At 41.1% G+C, this 27,044-nt stretch overlaps 1 protein-coding gene across 2 annotated transcripts; it reads left to right on the forward strand.

The window, feature by feature from the left end:
• Window positions 1–1,831: 1,831 nt before the first annotated feature.
• On the forward strand, window positions 1,832–21,958 carry Znf449 (zinc finger protein 449). 2 transcript variants are annotated; one of them, XM_021153958.1, is made up of 5 exons: window positions 1,832–1,874; window positions 3,556–4,001; window positions 8,762–8,966; window positions 18,778–18,891; window positions 19,044–21,958. In XM_021153958.1, exons 2-5 carry the CDS (start codon window positions 3,648–3,650, stop codon window positions 19,925–19,927), a joined length of 1,557 nt encoding a protein of 518 aa, XP_021009617.1. In that variant the 5' UTR covers window positions 1,832–1,874; window positions 3,556–3,647; the 3' UTR covers window positions 19,928–21,958. The 2 variants fall into 2 exon arrangements, with proteins under 2 accessions (XP_021009617.1, XP_029328812.1); XM_029472952.1 differs by lacking the exon at window positions 3,556–4,001 and having other exon boundaries at window positions 1,838–1,874.
• The last annotated feature ends 5,086 nt before the right edge of the window (window positions 21,959–27,044 follow it).

A 27,044-nucleotide genomic window follows, 5' to 3' on the forward strand; every position in this document is an offset into this window, starting at 1 on the left:
GATAAACAGCATGTAGTCAATTAAGTCAAGACAGGCTGCACATTCATGACTTCTGTGCCTTAGTTTAGATAACTGGATAACAGCATCTTCCATCTTTACATCCCTTACTGGTCGTGAGATATTTGAAGAAGCAGGATAGGAGTTGAGTTCCAGGGTTGGGAACCTAAACTCAGTTTTGTTCCTGTCAGCAAGGTGGAACACGTTCTAGAGATGGCGGAACTCAGGAACCTCCTAACCTAACAATGAACCTCCTAACAATGGCACGCATGCATGAAAATGTCATAAGAAAAATCTTTACTTGCACAATTAGTATATGTGAATTTTAAATGATGGATGGATAATATGATACAAATATATTGTATGAAGGTATGAAATTTTCAAAGAATAATTTTTAAAAAGAAGAAAAGAAGGAGCATGTGTGAGATTCTAGGTTCAATTCCCAGAAAAAGAAAGCAGGAAAACACAGCAACATGAACACAAAACACAGAAAACAAACAGAGCTGTCTCTTACCTTGGGGCCAACTTTGAAGCAGAGAAATCTTCCCTCAACATATTCTCCAAGGCTTCCAAGCTCTCTCTAAACAAATCACACTTTTTTTAAAATTATTATTATTGTAGTTCCTTCGAATTCTTAAAAGCATAGGTGGGCAGCCTCTAGGATGGAGATGGGTTCCGTCCTGCCTTTGTGCAGTTTCATTTGACTCTCAGACCCAAAGAATCATCAGGCTCCCATAACACCTTGGTTGAGATGAGCTACTCTTCCTGTCAAAGATGACTAGGGCCCTGGTAAGAGTAACAGTGGCTTTGCAGGACTTGAGAGTCAGGGGCTCCAGGCCTCAGCTAATGAGAACAACTTTGGCTTGGATGGAGCTGTCTTCAGTGCCTGCCAACAACACCGCTCCTCCCATGTCTGTCTTGCTTCCACCCGATCGTCAAGGAGGAACAAGAACAGGCAGCTTTTTTCCTTGCTATCTTGGACACACTCAGGTCTAGATACAGGTTCTCAGGCAGAAACAAAGTCCTAGGGCTAAAAATCTGGCACACACAGACCAATAGCCCCAGCCTCGGACCAAAAATGAGCATGTTTTCCCAATCAGCACTATTGTATTTAGTGGCCCTTGGACCAAGTCTCACTACAACTCACTGACAAAGGAGAAGGGAAAAGTTTGCTTTCAAGGGCAGGAAAAGCAGGGAACCAATTGGAAGACTTGAAATAATGCCAGAAGGCTAATCCTCAAACTTCAGAGACCACTAGGGGCTGTTGAAGGTGGAGAGGAATAGGAGGGTTCCCTAGATGGAAGCTCTAAGCTTACAAGAGGAAAAAAAAAAAACCTAAGAAGTATATTCAAGGTCACTGTGGCACACAGACAACACAAATCAGAGTCAGAATCCACCCCCCCCCCCAAAAAAAATTTTTTTTATTAAAATAGCTCTAAGCTCTTTTGCTCTCCAGGGTGTCGTTAGGGACCCTGAACTCTGAGTTTTAAAAAATGCTTTCCCAAGAACCACCTCCTCCCCGAGGGAATCACTGAGTGGGTAGGGGCTGTTTTAAACAAAGTTTTTCCCCCACCTGCATCAATTAATCTAAAGCTGTTGGGAAGTAGCCCTTACTTGACTCACTACTCGGGGCTCGTCCCACCCAATCTCCTAGGACCAAAAAGCTATAAGACCGGAAATAGGAGCTCTTCCAAAGCAGCTTGAAACTAGGTGGAAGACTAGAAGAGTCCCAGCCATCCCCCACGTCAGCATCCTAGTGGGCTCTAAGAGCAGCGGGCGGCGTGGAGCCTGCCGGGAGCTGTAGTACTCAATGCGGCTGTGCGCCTGCGCCCTGGGCAGTTGCCGGTGAGCTTGGGAGAGCCGTGGGCGCAGAGGCGGTGAGTCCCGGAGCGGACAGAGGGCGTGGCTGTCCCTGGGGCGCGGGCGCGGGTAACGGGGCTCTTTTTTGCAAGGCTGGGGCCACACAAACTGGCAAATTTCATATGTGCCCTGGGAGCCAGGCCCCAGGAGCAAAGAGGAGCGGCGGGCTCCTATTCGTTCAGGGACCCCGCCGCCGCTCCCTGCGACCTGGCCAGGCCTTGCTGGGAGTCCACGATGGCAGGGAGTGCCCATCTGGGTGGTCGGACATTGTCATCCAAGAGCTCTTGGACACCACGTCCCTAACACTGGCATGGGGTTTTAAACCAGCTTTTAGGCTTTTCAGGGACATGTCACGCCTGCTGTTTCCCCAAGTGCCCTCTTTTCTTAACGGTGCCTTACGGGTAGGCCCTGTGAGGGTGGATTCAGAGGCAAGCTTGGGGGCGGGGGCACTGTTCCTTAATGAAGTGAAGTTTTTACTATGTAGTGCCCAGGAAAGAAACCTAGAGAATCACTACCCTGGTAGACGTGGTGGAAGGTTTTAGGTCAGCCAGGAGAGGCTTCCCTAGCCAGCTGTGCGACTGGAGCAGCTTAAGTACTGGGTCCCCAGCCAACAGACTGCAGATCCTTGGATATCCTCCAGCAACGGTTCCATGCCTGGGTTCAGGAAACTAGAAGCTTCCTAGGAAGGAGTCTTGACCAGCAATAAACTTCACTTGAGTTCTCGCCTTGTGCCAGGCAGGCTGCTATTCACTTTCTGTGCCATTTGATCCTCGAAGGATTATTTTTTTTTATGACGTTGATGCTATCATTATGTGCTTGTTTTAGACAGAGGCATTTGGGTGTGAGGACTGCACAGCAAATTATGCCTAAATACATTTGGCACAGAAGGACAGGTTACTGTTACAGTAATGGGTGATATGAAGCCAGTTTCAGTCCAGTTGACAGAGTGGGAAGAGGTTCCGGACTCTTTTCCTTGAATCCTCTTCAAAAACCTTAAAGAGGACAGGTATAAGAGTTGTCTCAGTAGATGGGGGGGAGGGAGCATAGTGTATATGCATATTCAGGTCCTGAGCCCTGGATAGACATGTATGTATACAACCAACCCTGTGACCTCAGAGATTGCACTAAAAATATCTTGACACTTTTAGTTATTTCGGAAGTATCGTTTGTCCCTCCTACATTTCTTTTGAAATCTCCATATAGAAAAATAGAATGACTTGGAATTAGGGTAGGAATGGAATTAAATTAAATCAGTGGGGCCTTATGAAAAAAGGCAGGGTTCTTACCTGTCGCTGTAAGATATTAGAGAAGTGCTTTGGATAATGCTATTTACTGAGCCCCTTACATTTATCTGGCATATCGGAGGAAGCAAATTGAATTTTTGGTTAAACTTACAATACCATTTGGTGTCCTTGTCATATAAGATAGAGCTTTCTAGACTCTAGAATTTAGAGGCTATGTGAGTTTCCTGGAGATTTTGTAAATATTTGAACTGTATCTACAATTGATTGTGCCTATAAGTGTTCTTCTGGGAAGTAAGGCCCCAGCTTTGGTCTGATTCTCAAAACCCCCAGAAAGACTGTGAGAGGATCCTTTAAGTCTCTGTGGGAGGAAAGCCAGCTCCGTTGAGCTAAGGACGGTGAGTGTGCCATGTTGTAACCATTGCTCTCTCTCCTTTTCATGTCTTCCTGTCTTCAGCTGTAAGTGACTCCCCCAGATTATTACAGAGAGGAAAAACCTGGACTCTGAGACATAGACCCCAGATAAACTGTAAACTTCTAGAAGAGGTGATGGCTGTGGCCCTGGGCTGTGCAATCCAGGCCTCCTTGAATCAGGGCTCTGTGCTGCAAGAGTATGACACAGACTGTGAAGTTTTCCGACAGCGTTTCAGGCAGTTCCAGTACACAGAAGCTGCCGGGCCTCATGAAGCATTCAACAAACTCTGGGAGCTTTGCTGTCAGTGGCTGAAGCCAAAGATGCGTTCTAAGGAACAAATCCTGGAACTGCTTGTGCTAGAGCAATTCCTAACTATTCTGCCCACAGAAATAGAGACCTGGGTGAGGGAACACTGCCCAGACAATAGAGAAAGAGTTGTGTCACTCATTGAAGACTTACAAAGAGAGCTTGAGATACCAGAACCACAGGTGAGAAAAAAAATGTGGGGTCTCTGTTCTTAGGGGAGCAAAAAGAGGTGCCCAGGCTGTTGGGTCTGTATCCAACATTTGGATTCTGATTCCACAGCCCCAAGACTTCTCCAGAGACTTTTCCAGTGTTCTCTTCTGCTGGAATTAGCATATGGGTCTGAGGTTCTCCAGTGTATCCATATCTAGAAATTTCGATCACAGTTACCAGTGCTTGGCTGTATAGCGTGCTCACCAGCTCCTGCCACAGTATAATTGCCTGTGACCTCTAAGTTCCTACTGTGTCTCCCTTGTTAATGAATTGCTTTTCAAAACAGAAGGAGGAGGAGAGGAAAGAGTTAAGTTCGGCCCACACATTCTAAACTATTTATTATTTGGTTCTTTCCAGAATGATCTGGCTGTCACTGAGTCAAGTAGAGTCTGGAAAGAATGTAAAGGAAGGCAACATAGTTTAGTGTCAACTGATACACATTTTCTACAATATGTCTGTTCTTCACTTCAGGGGAAGACATCATGAAGTGGTCAGACGCCAGCCCCTCTGCTTTCAATTACTGTGTTGGGAGAGGCAGGAATTCTGCCTGCAGTTCCAGAGCTTTGAGCAGTGTTGTCCCCAATGATGTGATTTTTCAAAATAGCAAAAAAAAAAAAAAATGCAGTTTTTTTCTCTGATTTGTGCAAAAGTGATAAAAAATATGCAAAAGTTACTTAGTTTCTACCTGATTAGCAGGGTGTGGTTCTTGCTAGGTTCTTTTCATCTACATATAGGTTTGAAGGAGTTGCATGTTTGGGAGAGTGTAGGAAGAGCTCTGCATTGTAAGCGATGTGCTGCCTATCTCTGACCCATTCAATTCCAGTAGCACTGCATGCCAGCATATTGCATTCTGTTCAGAACTACCTTTTGGAAGCTTCTATTCAGGGAGGGCATAGGTAAGCACAGGGCAAGCTGAACACAGAGCAGTCTTCCCATAAGGATGTAGCAAGAGCTTCCACCTGACAGTCTTAGACCTTGGAGCTTGGGATGGGGTTTGCTGGAGCTGTTGACTTCAGCCCAAGTAGTGGCTTGCATAGGAAGTCACCTGGTATGTGAGTGCTTACAATGTAGCCAGTGGGGCTGAAATTAGCTGTGAGTATGAAATGCATACTCCCTGTAGAGACTTTGTACAGAGGAAGGAGCAGGTGGAATAAGTCGCTAGTAATTATTTGTGTTGGTTACTATTGTATATTCTGTAATAAGCACATCCTAGTATAGTCAACACACTTGGTTGGTTGGTTGGTTGGTTGGTTAGTTGTTTGGGGTTTTTTTTCTTTTATTAAATTTATTCACGTTACAACCCAGTGTCAGCACTTTCTCTCCTCCCAGTAACCCTTCATGTAAGTCCTCCCCTGATTCCCCTTAGAAAAAAACCCTCTCTGGGTATCAACCCCCCACTCTCATCCTCCCACCACCTCCCACTTCCCCACCCTGCAGATCAAGTTGCTGCAGAAATAGGCGCATCCTCTCCCACTGAGGCCAGACAAGGCTGTCCATGTAGGTGTGCAGGATCCACAGGCAGGCAGGCAGGCAACAGGCTCAGGGACAGCCCCTGCTCCAGTTGTTGGGGGACCTATATGAAGACCAAGTTGCTCATCTGTACATATGTGCAGGGGCCTAGGTCCAGCCCCTGCTTGCTCTTTGGTTGGTGATTCAGTCTTTGTTAGCCCCTAAGGGTCCAGGTTAGTTGACTCTGTTGGTCTTCCTGTGGAGTTCCTGTCCTCTTCGAATTCTGCAGTCCTTCTCCCAACTCTTCCTTAAGATTCCTGAGCTACACCTGTTTGGCTGGGGGGTTCTGCATCTCTTTCCATTGGGTGCTGGGTAGAGCCTCTCAGGAGACAGTTAGTTATGCTAGGTTCCTGTCTGCAAGCATAACAAAGTATCATTAATAGTGTCAGGGATGGGATGGGTCTCAATTTGGGGCAGTCATTAGTTTGCCATTCCCTCAGACTCTGCTCTTTGTCCCTGCATATATATATTGTTGTTGTTGTTGTTGGGGTTTTTTTTTTTTGAGACAGGTTTTCTCTGTATATCCCTGGCTGTCCTGGAACTCACTCTGTAGACCAGACTAGCCTCAAACTCAGAAATCTGCCTGCCTCTGCCTCCCAAGTGCTGGGATTAAAGGTGTGCACCACCACTGTCCGGCATTCCTGCATATCTCATAGACAGGACACAGTTTGGGCCAAAGGTTTTGTGGGTGGGTTGTTGTCTTTATCTCTCCACTGGGGGTCCTGCCAGACTACAGGAAGTGGTCACTTCAGGATCCATATCCCCCACTGCTAGGAATCTCAGCTAGAGTCTTCCACTTAGACCCTCTGGGCCCTCCCCCCATCCCAGGTCTCTGGCACATTCTAGGGATTGTCCCCACCCACCAACCAATCTCCCTTCTCTCTCCCCTGCTCCCCCTACATATGATCTCCTCTCCTTGCCCCACTCCCCTCCCCATCCCCTCTTCCACCCTCTTCTTCCCTTCCATTTGTTTCCCTTCTGAGAAAGAGTCAACCATTCTCCTTTGTGTTCTCCTTGTTATTTGGCTTCTTTGGGTCTGCTAATTATCCTGTACTTTACGGCTCATATTCACTTACCAGTGAGTATATACCATGCATGTCCTTCTGGGTCTGGATTATCTCACTCAGAATGATATTTTCTAACTCCATTCATTTGCCTGAAAAACTCATAATGTCCTTGTTTTTAATGGCTGAGTAGTATTCCATTGTGTAGATATACCACATCTTCTATATTCTCTCTTCAGTAAAAAGACATTTAGGTTGTTTCCAGTTTCTGGCTATTACAAACAAAGCTGCTATGAACATAGTTGAACAACTGTCCTTGTGGGATGGTGGAGCATCTTTTGGGTGTATTCCCAGGAGTGGTGCAGGTGGGTGTTGAGGTAGAACTCTTCCCAATCTTCTGAGAAACCACCAAATTGATTTCCAGAGTGGTTGTACAAGTCAGCAGTCCCACCAGCAGTGGAGGAGTGTTTCCCTTGCTCCACAACCTCACCAGCTAAGCTGTCCTTTGAGTTTTTAATTTGAGCCATTCTGATGAGTGTAAGGTGGACTCTCAATCGTTTTGATTTTCATTTCCCTTATAACTAAAAAAGTCAAACATTTCTTTTTTATTTTATTTATTTATTTATTTTTGGTTTTCCGAGACAGGGTTTCTCTGTGTAGCCCTGGCTGTCCTGGAACTCACTCTGTAGACCATGCTGGCCTCGAACTCAGAAATCCGCCTGCCTCTGCCTCCCAAGTGCTGGGATTAAAGGCGTGCGCCACCACTGCCCAGCATCATTTTTATTTTTATTTTATTTTTTATTACTGTTATTTTTTTTACAGCTCAGTTGTTACCCTCCTTCTAGTCGCCCTCTCACAGTTCCTCATCCTATTCCCCCTCCCCACTTCTCCACAAGGATGTCCCCCACCCCCATCCCCCACCCCCTACCTCCCACCCCACCAGACCTCCCCACTCCCTGAGGACTCCAGTCTCTCAAGGAGGACTAGGCACATCTTCTCTCACTGAGGCCAGAACTGGCAGTCTTCTACTGTGTATGTGGCAGGCAGCAGGGAGGGGGCCTCATATCAGGTGGTGTATGCTCCCTGGTTGGTGACTCGGTGTCTGAGAGATCTCAGGGGTCCAGGTTAGTTGAGACTGCTGGTTTTCCTATGGGGTCGCCCTCCTCAACTTCTTCCAGCCTTTCCTTAATTCAACTACAGAAGTACCTAACTTCAGTTCATTGGTTGGGTATAAGTATCTGTGTCTGGCTCAGTCAGCTGCTTGTTGGGCCTCTCAGAGGATAGCCATGTCTTAAAGTCCTTCTAGGCCATTTGAGATTCCTCTGTTGAGAATTCTGTGTTTAGCTCTGTACTCCATTTTTTAATTAGGTTATTTGGATTGTCTGTGTCTTCTTGAGTTCTTTATATATTTTTGATATTAGTCCTCTTTCAAATATTTCCCATTCTGTAGGTTGCCATTTTGTCCTGATGACAGTGTCCTTTGCCTTACAGAAGCTTTTCAGTTTCCTGAAGTCCCATTTATCAACTGTTGATCTTAGAGCCTGAGCCACTGGTGTTCTGTTTGGAGGATTGTCTCCTAGACTGATGAGTTCAAAGCCATTTCCCAGGTTCTGTTCTAGTAGATTAAGTGTGTCTGGTTTTATGTTGAGTTCTCTGATCCATTTGAACTTGAATTTTGTGCATGGTATGGTGATAAATATGGATCTATTTGCATTTTTCTATATGCAGACATCCAGTTAGACCAGAATCATTTGTTGAAAATGTTCTCCCTTTTCCACTGTATCATTTTGGCTTCTTTGTCAAAGATCAAGTGTCCATAGGTGTATGGATTTACTTCTGGGTCTTTGACTCAATTCCACTGATCCACCTGTCTGTTTCTATACCAATACCATGCAGCTGTATGGAGGGAGGAGCAGGTAGAATAACTCACTAATGAATATTTGTGTTGGTTACTATTGAAAGCCTGGTACTTTGTATATTCTATAATAAGCATATCCTAGTATAGTCAACAAAGCTGTTTTGTTGTGGTTTTGGTTGGTTAGTTGGTGGTGGTAGTTTTTGTTTGTTTTTTAATGCATTGCCTACTGGAACCCCTGGGAGCTTTAAAACTATGTGTATGCCTCATGGTACTTGTTGGTGAGGAGTGTCTGACTTTGAAACTAGCCTTCCTTCCAGTGAAGTCTTGACTTTGGAATGATGTGTTCTGGCCTCTCTCTCAGATTGACATGGATGACATGCTCTTGGAAGAACTGGCACCAGTTGGAACAGTACCCATGCCACCCAACTTGCACCTGGAGGAGCCTTCACTCCAGGTGATGGAACCTGTTCAGGAGCCTCCGGTGCCAGATGCCTGGATTCCACAAGCTGGCCCCCAGGATCTGAACTACAGTGCTGATGCTGAATGCCAGTCCTTTCTGGACCCTGGTAAGGCAAGGGCTTTCTTTTCAGTTAAGTGTTTCTGTGTGAGAGCCAAAGAGCTCGGGACTTTCAGTTTGGGTTAGAACTATGAATGCCCCAATGACACTGGCTCACTGACAAAGAGGTAGAGGGCTGAGAACATGAGGAGGAATCCTCTTTTTAGGAAGACCCGGGAGTGAAGCACAATGACTAGAATATCCTTGGGAGCTGGTTATAGTGATGGCCTTGCCCAAGGGGATTTTCACCAAGGATGTGACTTGGGAAAGCCTCTCATGGGAGTTCACAGTGAAGACAAAGTTGTCCACCAAATTTTGAGCCTATGATATGAGACCCAAAGGAACATTTGCTTTTATGGTATAAAAGACCCATGCAAGTAGAATACTTTACAACATGCTCTCCTCTGATCTTTAAAAATGATCTGGTCAGCCAGGCAGTGGTGGCGCACGCCTTAATCCCAGCACTTGGGAGGCAGAGGCAGGCAGATTTCTGAGTTCGAGGCCAGCCAGGGCTACACAGAGAAACCTTGTCTTGAAAAACAAAAACAAAAAACAAAACAAACAAAAAGATCTGGTCATTTATAGGGGGTGAAAAAAGTCAGTGTAATAAAATCCCACACATCAACTTAATCCAGATAAGTGCTACACAAACTAATGTTTGAAGGCAACTGCCTCTGACATAGCAAGGAGTTAGGTCCAGTAGAGAAAGGCAGCTGAACCATGTAGCCTGCATACCTTTGTGTTTCCCTTCCTTTTGGGGTTCTATCACATCATTATCCATGTTCTCTGCCCCATCTCTCCCCTTGCCCCCATGAAAGATTTGGCTCACATGTGGCTAGAACCGTTATTCTCATTGGCACAGCTTCCACATGTTAGCACTTGGACTAAATTGTGGGATCCTGAGACAACAAAAGACAAGCAGAAAATGGAAATTGGTGAGACCAACCAGAGTTACAAAATGGAATGCCTGGAGAACAACTAGCACGGAGCTGAGGCCTAGAATTCCTCTTTACAACAGTCATATGTATGAATTTGGCTGACACTAGGAGAACCTGTGAAGAGCCAGGACAGACTCGGGGGATGTGTTGTTACCCAAAGCAGAAAAGTAGCCTTAGCCATCCTGGAACTCAAAGTCTGGTAGGCAGTTGACAAATTCCATATGTGATGATAATGGTGCACATAGGAGAGTCCCCTTCCCCCAGCTAAGAGGTGACCAGACATTAGCGCATGTAGCATTTATCAGGATTAGGCTGCTGCAGGAGGTCTCACGGAATCCTAGAAAAACTACTCCAGTTTGGAATTGTATTACATTGACATTTGTTCACCCCCTGTAAGTGACGAGATCAAAGGAGTGCATGTTGCAAAGTATTCTACTTGAATGGGGCTTTTTATACCATAAAAGGGACTAGAAGCTCCATATCCAGGAGCTCTAGGGGCAAAAAGAATACCTGAATTTGCACTGTGGAGGGCCAACAGAAGCAGAGGAGTCAAGGTGGGGCTAACTGACCGGAAGAAGCAAGTCTAAAGAACTATGTAACATGTGTGAAACATAGGACTTGCTGACTCAGTGGTTATTGTGTAATGAATAAGAAAGGTGAAGGATGCCACCTAAGATTCTGGCACACAGAACCCAGATGAAGACTGGCTCATAGGTCAAGGTAAGCTGAGAGTTAACCACATGAATTTGTAGAGCTTATGTAATTTCAGAACTTATTTTATTACTTATTTGAGACAGGGTCTCACTATTCAGCTCTGGGTGGTCTAGAACTCGCTTTGTAGACCAGGCTTACCTCAGGCTCACAGAGATCTGCCTGCCTCTGCCTCCTGAGTGCTGGAATCACAGTTATGCAGCACTATACTAGGCCAGAATATTTGTAAATGATGGCAAGACAGAAAAAACACCCTAAAGGCCATACTTTTACATATTTGTTAAAGCAATACTACATAATATTATCATTTATTTTCTAGTAGTTGTATTACCTTCATTTTATATTCTTTTAAGAAATCAAATTTTTCTGTATGTATATTTAATTTTAGAACATGGCCATCATACTCAATTATAAATCCATATTACTCATTCTGAGTTGCATGTGATTTCTTTCTTAATATTGTAGGAAAATAATCACAGAGCAGCAATATTCACATTACCATTCATGTTCATTTTCATACTTTACTCTCTAAAGCACGTTGCCATTCGGTGCATTTTTAAAAATAGATATAATTATTAATGAATTAAGTAAAAATAAAACTCAGAAGAAATTATCCTGCTTAAAAATATATAAAATGCTTTATAAAGTGATACAAGACTTATTATCCCATTATTTAAAATTTAATTAAAGTTTTGCTTTTTAAAAAAAATGAAGGTATCTCAGTATTGTGTATGATATATTGGAAATTAAGTAGAAAATCATAAGAGAATGGCTAGTGAGAAAATAAATGTAAAAATCATATAAGAAATCAGTTTAGTCTACCTTAAAGTGCAGAACATATACCCTGTCAGTAAAAAATTACCTTTGGGGATATATACATATATATATGCCCAGCTATAGTAATGATAACTCATATAGAAGTGGAGCATTCATGACATGATCTTTGCCAAGTGGAGCTTAGTAAAGTGATTCGCTGAACATAGGATGAGAATAGCATCCCTGAAGTACCTTCTTTCTTAAACTCTGGTCTTTTTATCCTTCATATTTCATTCTACTATATGATTTCTTTCACATCACGTTCCACAATTATAAATCATCTCTGAAGTTTAGTAGATTAAAGAAGAAAATGAAGAGGGGTGTTCTTTTAAAAAAATACAATTCCTACAAGTTGGGAATTTCAGAAGTTTTACAGTGTTTCTGGCTTGGTGTCTGAGAGCTAGCAGTACCCTCAATTCCTTGCTAAGGAGACATCTCCATATGTTTGTCCTCATGACAGGCAGCAGGCTTCCCTCATAGGGGAGACATGTGCCCATGATGTTGTTAGTAACCTGGCCACATAACTTCCCTTCTGCAATATTCTCATTAGAACAAAGTCACAGATCCAACCCACACTTAAAGGGGGGAAAGAAAAACTCACTTGATGGAAAGAAGAATGTAAAATACTTCAAGAGCTTATTTTAGAACAACTATTCATTCACCCATTCATGATTGAATTTAAAAATTGTATCAATTTTCAACAATAATTTAACAGGCATTTACTTGTGTGTGGTTAGCTAGGTTTAAGCACATGATTTCATAAAGAGCCGAAAAGTACAAACACCTGTTCAGTGCATTGCATGTCCTCGCAACCTTTGGCGAAACTCGGGTGACCGAAGCTCCATAGGTTTATCATTGATGTCTATTCTCAAGAAAGAACTACTAGTGTTCATTAGTGCTTTCACTAAGGTTTACAATCAGATGGCTCACTGTGAGGGCTTCTGTTAAGTCTAAAGACAGTTTGGAGAATACTGCTATATTAATGATACCACATTTGGTGATGCCTTAACCTGGGATGTAGTTCTATTTACTTGGACTTTTCTCAGATAGTTTGAACAGTGTTTTTATAGGTTTCAAAGTACAAGTTTTATCTTGAGCTTATTAAATTTATCCTTAAATTATTTTGGTCTTAGTAATCACTGTATTTTGGATGGTCCTTTGAAAATATATAGAATTTGTTTTGTTTTCTTTTTTGTTTTTGTTTTTGTTTTTTGTATATTGGACATGTAGCCTACAAACTTACTTAGCTTCTTGTTTATTATGATAGATTCTTTAGGGTTTTCTATATATATAACTATGTCTCTATGGAAGGTAATAATTTTATATTGTATGCTTCAGTCTAAATGCCTGTTATTGCTTTTGTTGTGTAGTTTCCCTGGCCAGAGCCTTCGGAGCAATATTGAGTAGAAGTAGTGAGACATCTTTGTCTTGTTCCTGGTCTCAGGAAAAAAATGTATTTGTTCTTTCATCATTACTTTGGTATTAGCTGTGGGTCTTTCATAAATATCATATATCAAGCTGAGATAATCTTTCTATTCCCACTTTGAAGTTTTTAAAATTTAGGTAGCGATGTTTTGAATTTTGTCTTATTAATGAATTGCTCTTTAACTCACTATAAACTAATACCCTTTTGGTATCATTTTTGTTTTAATATCTATGTTGTCTAGCTGTTTTATGAATGCTATTTATAAAATATCCCCTATCCCAGCACTTGGAAGGCAGAGGCAGGTGATCTCTGAGTTCGAGCCCAGCCTGGTCTACAGAGTGATTTCCAGGAGAGCCAGGGCTACACAGAGAAACCCTGTCTCAAAAAATAAAACAAAAGAGAAAGAAAGAAAGAGAGAAAGAGAGAGAAAGAGAAAGAAAGAGAGAGAGGGAGAAAGAGAGAGAGAGAAAGAGAGAAAGAAAGAAAGAAAGAAAGAAAGAAAGAAAGAAAGAAAGAAAGAAAGAAAGAAAGAAAGACAGAAAGACAGAAAGACAGACTATACAAACATACAAACCTCCAGTCAGAACTCTGCCTGTGCATTGAATTTTTTGGTCCACTCATACGTAGTCTTCTTAGGAGTAGATGGTTGGAATTACATATGCTGTTTTAGTCTTCAATGTCTCCTGACTCTTTTGTTCCTCTCTCTTACTGCTTTCTTTTGTGTTAGGTCAATGTTTATAGTGTAACATTCTACTTGCTTTAATGAACATTCACCATCTCTAAGTTAGTTCCTCACTAGGGGATTACAGCTTACTATTCTGCTTTAACTCATCAGAGTTATACGGGAAGGAAGCATTAGCCCTATATAGGACTATTACTTCTGGTATTATAATCAGATTGTTATATCAAACATGTTATAAGTCCCATAATACATGCTATAATATTACTATACATAGTTCTAGGAGTTTTAAAGAAACTAAAAGGATAAAGGAAATGTACATTACAGCTTTTGTTTTTTAACATTATCATTTCTGATTTTTTTTTATTTCTTTAGATGGATTTGAGTAGGCAACTCTAGTCATTTCCTAGGCATGTATAGATTTTTCTCTCACCCTCTTCATACATGCTGTTATTGACAAATAGATTGCCTTTCTACATGGCACCATGCTTGTTTTCTTAACTCCTTTGAGAGAAAAGAAGCAGAGCCTTTGATTTATAATGTCTTTCCTAATTATATGGCAACTTTTATTTGTGCTATTTTTTCACGTGGCTTTGAGTTACCATCTTGGAGCCTCTCACTTGCATACCTTGCTATCTTTAATTATATAACTGCTTTTAGGCAAGTTGGCTAGCAGTGAATTCTATTTTATTTCTCAGGGATATCTTTATTGCATATTCATTTCTGATTGCATGACAGATGTGTTGAATGTAGAGCTCTTAGTTGACAGTATTCATTTTTCACACTTAGACTGTGTTACCCCACCGCATTTTAGCCTCCCTTGCTTCTAATGAGAACTGAAATTTTCACCTCAAACTAAATTGGTACGATTAAATCTCTAACTATTTTGGGGTTTAATGTTTTACTAAATTTACTCTCTAGTCACTTTAAAACTTTTATTACATTCATTTATTTATATGTATGTGTATAAATATTCCTGGACCTATCACATGTATCCGAGAAGTTGAATCTGAGTTACCAGGTTTGGCAGTAAGGGCTTTTACCTACTGAGCCCTTATACTGGCTCCAGGATGGCCAGGGCTACAAAGAGAAATCCTGTCTCAAAAAAATATGCATGTGAACAGAAAAATATGTACATAATGGAATGTGGACTGTAGCCCAGGCTGACTTGGAACTCACTATGTAATCTATATTGGCTTCTAACAGATAGCAATCTTCTGCCTCAGATTCCCAGGTGCTGCAATTACAGTCATGAGTTGCCACAACTGGTTGGTCATTTTTACTTCATACTTTTAAAAGTAGCTGTTCAATTTATTTGTCCATTTATTGATTGTATTATTTATTCTTTTGTTGTTTCTCTTTTTTTCCTTTTTTCTTAGTTCTTTATATACACACTGGATAGTATTCATCTCAGATGAATAGCAGAGACTTTTTTTTATTTGTCTTCTAAGCTATTAAATTACTCTGTTGTTTCCACTACTGTTCACAACTTTTGTTTTATTTTGTTTTGCATGATAGGATACCATTGGCCAATTCTATTCTTCAAGATATTGGAGTCCTTTTCAGAAATATTTTACTGACACCTATATCAGGAAGTATTTGCCATACTTTCTTCTAGTAGTTTAAAGGAGTCAGATTTAACATTAAGGTCTTTGGGTTTTTTTTGTTTTGTTTTGTTTTTTGTTTGTTTGTTTGTTTGTTTGTTTGTTTTTTGAGATGGTTTCCCTGTGAGCTCTTATGGCCCTCTAGTGTTCTCTTATTCAGAACTGCCTTGATTCTTTTCTTTATTATGCTTCTATATCAACTTTTGGGGGGTTGATTTCTAGTTCTGTGAAAATGTAATTTGAATTTTGAAGATTACATTTAATCAGAAGGCCAATTTGGGTAACAGTGCCATTTTTTACAATTTTTAATTCTGCCAATTTGTAAATGCAGGAAGTCCCTCAGTCTTCTAGTATATTCCTCAATTTCCTTCATATACGTTTTGTAGTTTTCATTATAGAGATATTTTACTTCGTTGGTTAGGTTTAGTCCTGAGTACTTAGAAATATTTTATTTTTATTTTTGAGTATTTGTGCATTGGAGTACATGAATCCAGTGCCACAGGAGGCCAGAGGAAGGCATCGTATTCCCCAGATATCAGTGCCATCTCTTCAGCCCCTGTCCCTACTATGTTTTGATGGTATAGTTGATGGCATGGTTTTTCTGATTGTTTTTTCAAGTTCAGTACTGTTTTATTTTTTAAAAGCCAATGGCTCTTGTCTTGTTTTCATTTTGTATCCTGCCGCTTTGCTTGAATTGTATCAGATCTTAGATTCTTTTCTATCTTTAGGTCTTAAATATAAGAACATACCTGAAAATAGGGCTTCATCCTTTTCTGTTTGTTTCACTTTTCTTTCTTTCTCTTGCCTTGTTGCTCTGGCTAAGATTAAAAGTGCTGTATTTTAAGAGTAATGAGAAAGGACGGAGCAGAGAGCTTTCAGTGGTTTGGGGGAAGTCTTTGCCAGTAGCCAGATGATTGGTGTTTAGTCCAACACTTTCTAGATTCGTTTGTGGGGTTTACTGTGGGTTTCTGGAGATAATAATAATAATATAGATATATTTGAATCCTGAAGCAGTTCAGATAAGACCTTAAGATGGCTTTCCAATACTGCACCATAATCATACAGTGGGAAATAGAACTTTCCCCAATGCCAGTGTACTATGTAAGTTTCATGTTTCACATCTAGGCTGTACTTTAATTAATGTTTTTGTCTTACATTTTTGGTCATGAGCCTAGCCTTTAACAGCTGAGCCATCTCTCCAGCCTGACTTATTCTAAAAAATTTTTTACATCCCAATTGCTGTCCCTCCCTCCCAGTCAACCCTCACAGAGTCCCTCCCCCTTCCCTTTCCCCTTTTCCTCAGAGAAGGTGGTGTCTCATAGGTAAACCCCTTCATACATCAAGTTTCTGCAGGGTTAGGCATATCCTCTCCCACTGAGGACAGACAGGGCAGCCCTGTTGGGGAACAGATACCACAGACAGGCAAAACCTTTAGGGATATTTTGTGCTTTAGTTAGAAGTCATGAAGACCAAGCTGCACATCTGCTACATATGTGTGGAGAGGTCTAGGTGCAGCTGTGTATGTGCTTAGGTTGGTGGCTCAGTCTCTGAGAGCCCCAAGGGTCCAGGTTAGCTGACTCTGTTGGTCTTCCAGTGGCATTCTTGTCCCCTCCAGGACCCTCCGATCTTTCCCCAGCTCTTCTATATGACTTCTTGAGCTCCCTCCACTGTTTAGCTGTTGGCCTTTGCATCTGCTTCAGTCAGCTGCTGGGTGGGGCCTTTCAAAAGACAGTTATGCTAGGCTCCTGTCTGCAAGGATAACAGAGTATTATTAATAGTGCCAGGGATTGGTGCTTGCCCATGGGATGGGTCTCAAGTTGGGCTGGTTACTGGTTGGCCATTCCTTCAGTCTCTGCTCTATCTTCGTCCCTGCATTTCTTGTAGACAGAATACATTTTGGGTTGAAAGTTTTGTGGGTGGGTTGGCGTCCTCATTCCTCCACTGAGGTTCCTGCCTGGCTACAGGAGTGGCCCCTTCAGGTTTCATTTCCCCACTGCTATGCTTCTCAACTAAGGTCACCTGCACACACTCCAGGGAGCCCCCCATCCCAGATATCTGGCACTTCCTAGAGATTCTCCCCTTTCCCCACCCCAGCAGCTGTACTTTTGACCTGTGCTTCTGCATACTATTGAAGATGGTGTTTTTGAGTTTCTCCTTTTGTTGGCTTCAGTCCTCACTCTCTGCTGTGCCATTACCGTGTACAAGAATGTTCTTTCTGGTCGTCTGTCCTATCTCTGTCTATGACATAGCTGGTGGCAGGAGGGCACTGATGTTAGTTCCTCTCTAGCTGTATCAATCCTATCCCCAGGAAAAGTCGGTAATTATTGGGTGGCTCTAATCTACCATCTCAGCATGGTCTCTGAATCAGTCTTGTATAGCTCAGGGTGCTAATCTCAACCATTGTTTCCTCCAGCCGCTTGCTTCTGAGCTTTGACCCTCAGTTTTATTTGATCTAGTCCATATTACCCCTCACCTCATCTCTTAACTTTGAAATCCAAACAAAGATCAAATAGTGAAGTGGGAAGTGTATTTTTCTTTTTGAGGCAGAATCTCACTCTGTAAGCAAGGTTGGGGTGGAATTTGCAACTGTCCTATCTCAGTGTAGACTTACAGCATGCACCATCACACCCAGCATAGAATCCATATGAGTTCCATCTTTCATTTCTTAGTCTTAAAATTGAAATATATGGCCTTTTGTTAAACAAGGAATTTCTGTTGCTCATGTCTTAATCTGAAATACAATTTTTCTTGAATTAGTATTTGCTTGTGTGTGCCATTTTAATAATTCTAATATCTAACCATCAGCCCATTTGTTATCTCAGGTTGACCATTTCCAGACTATATCTTACTATAGAGTAGTATATGTGGCCAACAATGAGGATGTAGAGGAAGAGGCAGAAAAAAATAAGAAGGGTGGATATGGAGGGAAAGCAAATGATAGAAATTATGTGGTTGTACTTAGAGTGTCAGACATAAACACACCTGGCAGTTAATTTGGGTTATTTTTTAAATGCCCTATCTGGACTTCTGTTGATACATAAAGACTACTATTTGCTGCTGCCAACTAAGTTCAATAAAATGTAAATGTTTCTAAGAAGGGTGGAGTGAACTTATTCCAGTAAACAATTTTCTAACACCTATGTTTACATCACTCTTCTCTGACATGTATGTTTATACTAGTCTTCTTTGGTGTGTATGTTTACACTAGTCTTCTTTGACATGTATGTTTACACTACTGTTCTTGACATATGTTTATACCACTCTTCTTTGATACATATGTTTAGATTGGTCTTCTTTAAGCAATCAATAGCAGTATTTCCCAGATTTTGGTATACCAACATTCTATAAAGCTTTGCTCCATGTTTTAGCTCTAGCATACATAAATGTTTTGTCACAATAAATACAGAACTAACTTAGTGCATCACTCCGCCACACATTGATCCACTCACCTGAAAGTGCAGAAGGATGGCTTTCTCTATTGCTGTTTTGTCCTTATCTTTAAGAAATGCCTCTTTATAAGTGATTCCAGATGAAGGAACAGTAATGAGGAGGAAGGAGGCGTGTGTCCATGCAATTAGCCTCTATTCCAGAAGACCCCCTTGGTGAACCACATTGTCATGCTTTTTCCCTTTTGCTTCCATGACCAGGTTATCAGTTACCAAAGCTTGACATGAACTTCCCATTGGATCATAGAGAAGAACCATGGGTAAAAGACTTAGAGGATCCCAAAGAAATGAAACAATTACTTGATTCCAAGATTGGTAAGTAATGATTCCTGTATATTCTGGGGAAGGTGGGAAAGAATCAACGGTAACTGAAAGTGGAGCTCGGAGTTGTGCTCAGGAGTTTCTACTGCTCTCCTTCACTTCTCTACCCCCACACAATGACATCTTTAGTCTCCATTTCTTCTCAGGTTTTGAGATGGGAATAGAAAATGAAGACGATACTTCAAAGGAAAAAAAACTGGAAACTTTGTACCCATTTGTTGTAACTTTAGAAGGGAATGCTCTCCATGGTCCCATTTTGCAGAAAGACTATGTGCAGTTAGAAAACCAATGGGAAACATCCCCAGAGGACTTACAGACAGACCTAACAAAACTCGTAGATCCTCAGAACCCCACTCTAGGAGAGACACCGGAGAGTCCCAGCCTGGAAGAACCTCTCACCCCGAAGCCTCCAAAGAAAAAGAGTCCTGGGGACAAACCTCACCGATGTCCCCAGTGTGGCAAATGTTTTGCTCGGAAGTCACAACTTACCGGGCACCAGCGAATTCATTCAGGAGAAGAACCTCACAAGTGCCCTGAATGCGGAAAAAGGTTCCTGCGTAGCTCTGACCTTTACAGACACCAACGACTTCACACAGGAGAAAGACCCTATGAGTGCACTGTATGTAAAAAGCGATTCACTAGGCGCTCACACCTTCTTGGGCATCAGAGAACCCATTCTGAAGAAGAAACATATAAATGTCTTGAGTGTGGAAAAACCTTTTGTCATGGATCAAGTCTTAAAAGACATCTAAAAACTCATACAGGTGAAAAGCCTCATAGATGTCCTAATTGTGGGAAAAGTTTTAGTCGCCTGACGGCACTTACTTTGCACCAGAGAACACACACGGAAGAGAGACCTTTTAAATGTAGTTACTGTGGGAAAAGCTTTAGACAGAGACCAAGCCTTGTCATTCATTTAAGAATCCATACAGGGGAAAAGCCATACAAGTGTACTCATTGTTCTAAAAGCTTCAGGCAGAGAGCAGGCCTTATTATGCACCAGGTCACACACTTTAGAGGACTTCTTTAAGAACCGTCAAGGGAAACAGGTTCTATCAACGTTAACACTAGCTCAGAAACAGTATAGGCTGCTGTAGCTGTTTGTCTTATAAGCCTTTTGTCTGAACTTGTAAGTGCAGCTTTGAGGGGTGCTATTTTTAAAAATACACCTTTCAAGGTATATGAGTTCTAGAGTGTCCACATGTTTGCGCAGTTTCTCTGAATTTAATATCTTCTGTCTTTTTCTGTTGTTTAATTGCAGTGGAAAGGTTTGGTTCCAAGGCAACCATATGATAAGCATAAGCACAAAGCATATAAACGGTGGCAGTCGTTTATAGGTAGGCCAGTTAATGGATGAGTCCTGATAACGGTTACAGTGCTACCGCACTTGTTTTCCTATGTCATTATGAAAGCAGCCAGTAGATAGATGTGCAAGAAATGAGGCAGTGAATTTTGTCAACACATTAAAATTTTGTTTCAGGGGGACTAGGGTGAAGAGGATGTCATTGGCCTGACGAACAGGCTTGTTTCCAATTACAGTTTTATGCTTAGAGAAGTTGGGATGTTAAGTTTGGAATTTTGTGGAGTTTGCTGGTCTGCTTAGTTGGCTATCTGTGGTGATGGTGATTAGAGTGTGGTGACTAGAGTGGAGTGTTTTCTTTATAGCTGTATGCTAGGTCTAGCAGAAGTAACTTACAGTTGATGTTGTACAAGTAGACTCTGACTGTATTTAGATGGACTGAAGAACAAGTCTGCATGGATTTTCATCCTGCTTCAGGATTCTCTCCGGTTTATTTCAATGCTTTTGAAATTTTATCCGTTCTCCAAGTTGGTGTTTTTCTAAGTATGTGTCATAGAATACTTTGTTCTGCAAGATGTTCTGCAAATAATTTTGGGCATTGCTTCTAGCTGTTTGTCCTTCCTAGAATCATGATACTCATCAGCATATGAGCCCCTGGGAAGGTCTTAGCTTAGAAAGGACGTTCCTCTTGTAGCTCAATGCATTCCAAACTTATTTGACCCTAGAACTTTTTTCATGTACACATAGTAATAACTTGCAGTAGTATTCTGCAAGTATCCCTTGGGACACACTGCCTTAAACCAGTATGTCTATAGCTATCAGTGTAGTCCTGCCACTCTAAACCTAGTTATTTCTAGTTTCAATGATTTTATGAAAAAATATTTGAAAATACACTTATTTTGTATTATATACACATCATTTCAAGGATGTTAAAAATCACTAAGTCACAAAACTTGTGAGTTACTTAGTGATTTGTAGCTTCTGAGTTTTAATTATACTTAGACACACACAACATTTTAAGAGGTGAAGATCACTAATTCACATAATTTATGAATTATACAGTGATTCTTAACCTTTTCGCATTTTACTTTATAATCTCACACACAAGCACACACACACACACACACACACAGAGTTGGTACTTATATAAGTTTTCTCATGTAATCATAGTAACAACTCAGATCTCACAGTAAGGGAGAAAATCCTCATTGAGCTTAGTCCTTGTTATTCGATACAAGAAATGGGACAGTCAAGTATATCCCTTTCTGAAGATTCACAGTCATCTTTAAAGTAGAACTAAGGAAGTTCTTGGGAGTAATCTATAAGTATTTGGCGGGTATGTATTTTGTGCCTAACTTGTCCTGTCCTAGTCTTAATGGAAGCTAGTAACAAAACATAATTCATATGTAAGGCTCATAAAGAGTTTATAATATCTCTACTTAAACAAGAGTTGGGAAACAAATGGAGAACAATACAAGAGAGAGCTTGTGACTAAGTGCCAAATCATATAAAGTGCCAGAGCCAGGATGTGTCATTTTTCTTGGCATCCAGGTCCCTGTATGATGCTGCTAATAATTCTGGGATTAAAATTAGACCCCAGTAACATGGGAGGAGTCTGAATGTAGAGATTAAAAATACAGAATGTAATGGCTTCTCTTTCTCTCTTGTGGAATTGCATTCAAACCAGAACAGTGCCTTAGAATGGATGTGCCCAACTGCTCTGTATTTATACACGGTTTTAATAAAGTGGAAATGTATATATGCTCTTTCTGATTCTTTTACATTAAATAATAATTTGGGGGCTGGTGAGATGGCTCAGCGGGTCAGAGCACTGACTGCTCTTCCGAAGATCCTAAGTTCAAACCTAGCAACCACATTGTGGCTCACAACCACCTGTAATGAGATCTGATGCCCTCTTCTGGTGTGTCTGAAGACAGCTACAGTGAACTTATGTATAATAATAGATAAATCTTTGGGTCTGAGTGAGTGGAGTTGAGCCAACCCTAGTGAGCATGGCTGACTGGAGTGAGCAGAGGTCCTAAAATTCAATTCCCATCATCTATATGAAGGTTCATAACCCTCTGTACAGCTACAGTGTACTCACATACATAAAATTAAAAAAATATATATTTGAACAACTTAGAGCTACTTCCCTAAGCATGGCAACAAGCACCCCAATAGACATCTATATGACTACCCCAAGTTGGAATCACTTTTCAGACTGCAACCCTAGTGCTATGGTAAGGCATTACTTTAGCATATCACACAGTCATCTTTAGCTAGCCTGATTAGTGGCAATCATAATATGAACTTTATCCCTTCCTTCATCTATATCATGAGTACATTTATACAGGGTAGAAACCATCTTCTATTCACCCCTTTGTTACTTAATGTGCCCTGTATAAAATAAAACCATTAATAACCACTCATGGCATTAAGTCAAAAGGCATATGAAGTTATTCTTTGATGCAGGTTACGTTGTTAGTACATGACATACATATGCCTAATTGGGCATATACAGGACTTACCTCCTATCATAAAGTGTTATAAGCAGGAATCACCTCATAAGGATCAGAAAGATGAAATGAAATACATTTTGTTCAGGTCCTACACAGTATCAGCATTAATAAATATCTGGCATATTACACTTCATTTCTTTTTAGTGTAATAATAAAAGCACATGAGTTTGTGTATTTTCTCGTAACTATATGGTTTTGATTACAGTCTAAAATTTTTATACATAACTTTCTTGATTGTAAAATTGTCATGATAATTTTCATTCAATTTCCCCTTTTTAGCCATTTTCAGTTTTAATTTTTGTTTTTGTTGTATGGTAATTGAAAAATAGGTTTTACTTTATTGCTAGTTTAAAACTTCTGTTTGTTTGTTTGTTTGTTTGTTTGTTGGGTTTTGTTTGTTTTGGGTTTTTTTTTTCTTTTTTGAGACAGGGTTTCTCTGTGTAGCCCTGGCTGTCCTGGAACTCACTCTGTAGACCAAGCTGGCCTCAAACTCAGAAATCCGCCTGCCTCTGCCTCCCAAGTGCTGGGATTAAAGTGTGTGCCACCACTGCCCAGCTTAAATATCATTTTTAAAAGACTTGAATTTATAAAATCTGGTAAGCATCCTAAAAGCTAGAGAATACAGGGATGCCATTTAATGGGCATACTATTTAGAGTCCTGGCCTCTCCCTCCCCTGCTTTACTGTCGTTATCATCTTTCTTGTGATGGAACAGGAACGTAGAGATTGGGTTGTTCCCAATTCTGTCTCCATGAATGTCACCTTCCCTTGGTTAAGAGAGAAAAAAATCAATGTCCTATGAAATTATATATTACAATTTGAATACTGCTGGAGTAAACAGCAGAAGTCAAACCAACTACATTGTAGCACTGCTTCCTCAAGGCAGGTTCAGAATAATTACCCCAAGATCCGATGCTTGCCTCTCCTGAGAACAGACAGAACGCACAGGAGTCCCTTTAAGGTTTCCCACAGCTCTTTCCTCCTGAATCAACAGGGCTTGCTTCCTTGCATGCCAAGTTTGTTCATCCAAGGACTACAATAGTGAAACCAGGCCCCTGGCGGCTCACTAAAGGTGGCAGGAGTGCCGCATACTGCCCTCTTGCACTGCAGTCCCCATAGCATTCTGAAGGGTGCCAGTGCTGGGCTCTTCCAGGAAACTGTACAAGTTGCAGTCCTTTGCCTCCTGCCCATCGCCATCCATAGTCATCTGTAGCATCCGTGTATTGGGATGGGAAGGGAATTCAATCTTTCAGCCTTGATAATCTTTTCTCAGTCCCCAGTTGAAGGTACTTAACCACTCCCATTTCTGTGAGGGGCTACGTTTCCTTCTCCACTCAGCGATATAAGAGAAACCTATTTACTCATATTTTAAAAATACATGCTACATATTTTTATCTATATATATTCCCCCTTAGATTCCCTTCCTATGTAATTGTAAAAGGAGAAGAAATCAAGGCCCTTCATCTTGATCTGGACTAAAAGGAAACGTTTGCATTACCTCCAGACACAGCTCATCCTGGGAAAGTTGGAGTCTCTCATCCTAAAATGCTATTTACATGGACATACACGTACACACACACAGACATACACACATAGACACACAGACATACAGGCAGACACACAGACAGACAGATACACAGGCACACACATAGACACACACAGGCACACACAGACACAAACACACACAAACACACACACATACACAGAGATACACAAACACACACACATAGACACACAGGCACACACAGACACACAGATATACACACAAACAGACACAGACACACAAACACACACAGAAACACACAGACATGTATACACACACAGATGCCCAGAGACACACATGCAGATACACAGAAACATACACACAGACATACAAGTGCACACACACAGACACACACATAAACACACACTCATAGAGCTACACAGAGATACACAAACACACACAGACGCCCAAAGGCACACACACACATATACACAGGGAGAGAGAGACACACACACACATAGGCACACACATACACACTCACAGATAAACACACACAGATATATACACAGACACACAGAGACATACACACACACATATATACACAGACACAGAGAGAGAGACACACATATACACACACACACACACAGACATACAGGCACACACACCAGGAGAAGAAAATAGGATAGTGCCCCCCCCATCTCAGGTATCCCCCATCCCAACACATGAAACAAACAAATATTGTGATTAGTATTAAGAAGTTCTATGTTTATCAAACAAATGCCTTGGCAAAGGCTCCAAGGCTTGATCTCTTTTTTGATTGGTTCGTTGGTTGGTTGGTTGGTTGGTTGGTTGGTTGGTTGGTTGGTTGGTTGGTTTTTTGAGACAGTTAAGTAGCCCTGGCTGTACTGGAACTCACTCTTTAGACCAGGCTGGCCTCAAATTCACAGAGTTGCCACCTGCCTCTGCCTCCCAAGTGCTGGGGGATAAAAGGTGTGCGTCACCACCACCTGACAGCTTGAGTTCTTAACCTGTTGTGACAGGTACAAAGCATTTCTGCAACTTATTTGCTATGTTTCCATCAACAGACAAGGTTTCTATCCCTTGTCTTTGAATTTGGGCATGTTTGAGATGGCTACAAAAGGAAAGAGTCTGATAGGATGCTGTGTTCTGAGAGGAGGTCATAAGAGACATTACAGCTTTACACACTTAGTAGAAACTTGGATCCCAACTTATAAGTCTTACTCTTGTCATTCCAGCATTATGAAGAGGACACATTACAGACTCTCAGGTAGCCATAAAGTTAAAAAAAATTACTATACTGCTGAAATTATGATACAAATTAAACTCAGTAGTTCTAAATTAAGACATTGATTAGAATCGCCAGGATAAGCACTGAAAAACCCGTCTAAAACTACAGTTGTTTTTTAGTCTATACCTGATCAAAATGCAGAGAGCAAGTGTCAATCATGGGGATCCCAAGCCCAGTTATTAAATCTCCAATGCAAGTGCTAACCTTAAGGCTCAAGGAACATCTCAAAAGAGAGGGAGAGAATATTTTAAGAGCCAGAAAACCACAGCACCTGCTTCCAGACATAACAGTGAAGTTGAACCAATGAAATCACAACAGTACAGTTGGCTAAACAAAGGCCTGCATAATGACAATACCACAGTGGATGGCTGGACTTTCACAAGGGATTTTTGTCTGCATATATGTCGGTACACCACATGTTTGCAGTGCCCACAGAGGCCAGTAAAGAGCATTGATCTCTTAGGACTGGAGTTACAGAGTCATGAGCTCCCATGCGAGTGCTGGGAGTTGAACCTGTGTCCTCTGAAGAGAAGCCAGTGCTCTTAACCATATCTCTAGCTTCCCTTAGTGGGTTTTTTTTTAAAGTATGATCCAACCGAATAATGTCAGCAAGAGCCACACTTGAAATTTCAATACAAAATAACTGAGAAAGTAGAAGTGTAGAAAGCAGTAGGTTTTAAATGTACGTGTGTGTGTGTGTGTGTGTGTGTGTGTGTGTGTGTGTGTACAAAACGATGTTAATTTCAGAAGAGGACATGGACTTGAGAGGAGAGAACAAGGAATGAAAGCAATGTGGATGCAGTGGTGAGTAGTCATGTCCACAATGCTCAGAAACAATCACATATATCCCTTCAAATATATAATTACTATATACTAGTCAAAAATACCTTTCAGAAAGACATACCAGACAGTAACGTGCTATATTCATGTCAGGAACAATATATGTTTTGTCTTTCTTTTCATTTCTTTTTGAGATAATATAATTACATAATTTCTTCCTTCCCTTTCTTCCCCTCTTGATCCCTCCTTGCTCTCTTTCAAATGAGAGCTCTTTTCTTCATTAATTGTTGCTACATGCATATATGTCTGTGTATATGTAATCTTGATCTGTATAATGTTACTTGTATGTCCTAGTAACCACAATGTTATTTTTCCAGTGTTATATAATCAGTAAATTGTTCTAATATAATAGAAAGTATTTACTCATTGTTGCTCTGTGTTACAAGGAAATCAATGTTGATAAAATAGTCTAGCCAATTAATTCAACAAATAAGCAACAAGAACAGTATGTCCAAGAGGGATTGATGTCTAATGTTGCTACAGTATTATTTAAAGTGTCCATTTTCATCAAAATATGACAAGATTAAAAATAGCAGAGTAGAACTAGAGAGATGGCTCAGCGGTTAAGAGCACTGACTGCTCTTCCAGAGGTCATGAGTTCAAATCCCAGCAACCACATGGTTGCTCACAACCATCTGTAATGAGATCTGACACCCTCTTCTGGTGTGTCTGAAGACAGCTACAGTGTACTCATATA

The sequence above is a fragment of the Mus caroli genome, chromosome X (genome assembly GCF_900094665.2).
Source record: "Mus caroli chromosome X, CAROLI_EIJ_v1.1, whole genome shotgun sequence".
In the NCBI taxonomy this organism is placed as follows: domain Eukaryota; kingdom Metazoa; phylum Chordata; class Mammalia; order Rodentia; family Muridae; genus Mus; species Mus caroli.

Excerpts from the sequence above, each read along its gene's own strand:
- Znf449 (XM_021153958.1), top strand. The coding sequence starts at position 3,648 with ATGGCTGTGGCCCTGGGCTGTGCAATCCAGGCCTCCTTGAATCAGGGC. Across the intron at positions 4,002-8,761 it reads TTGAGATACCAGAACCACAG|ATTGACATGGATGACATGCT; the intron begins GTGAGAAAAAAA and ends CCTCTCTCTCAG. Across the intron at positions 18,892-19,043 it reads ATTACTTGATTCCAAGATTG|GTTTTGAGATGGGAATAGAA; the intron begins GTAAGTAATGAT and ends ATTTCTTCTCAG.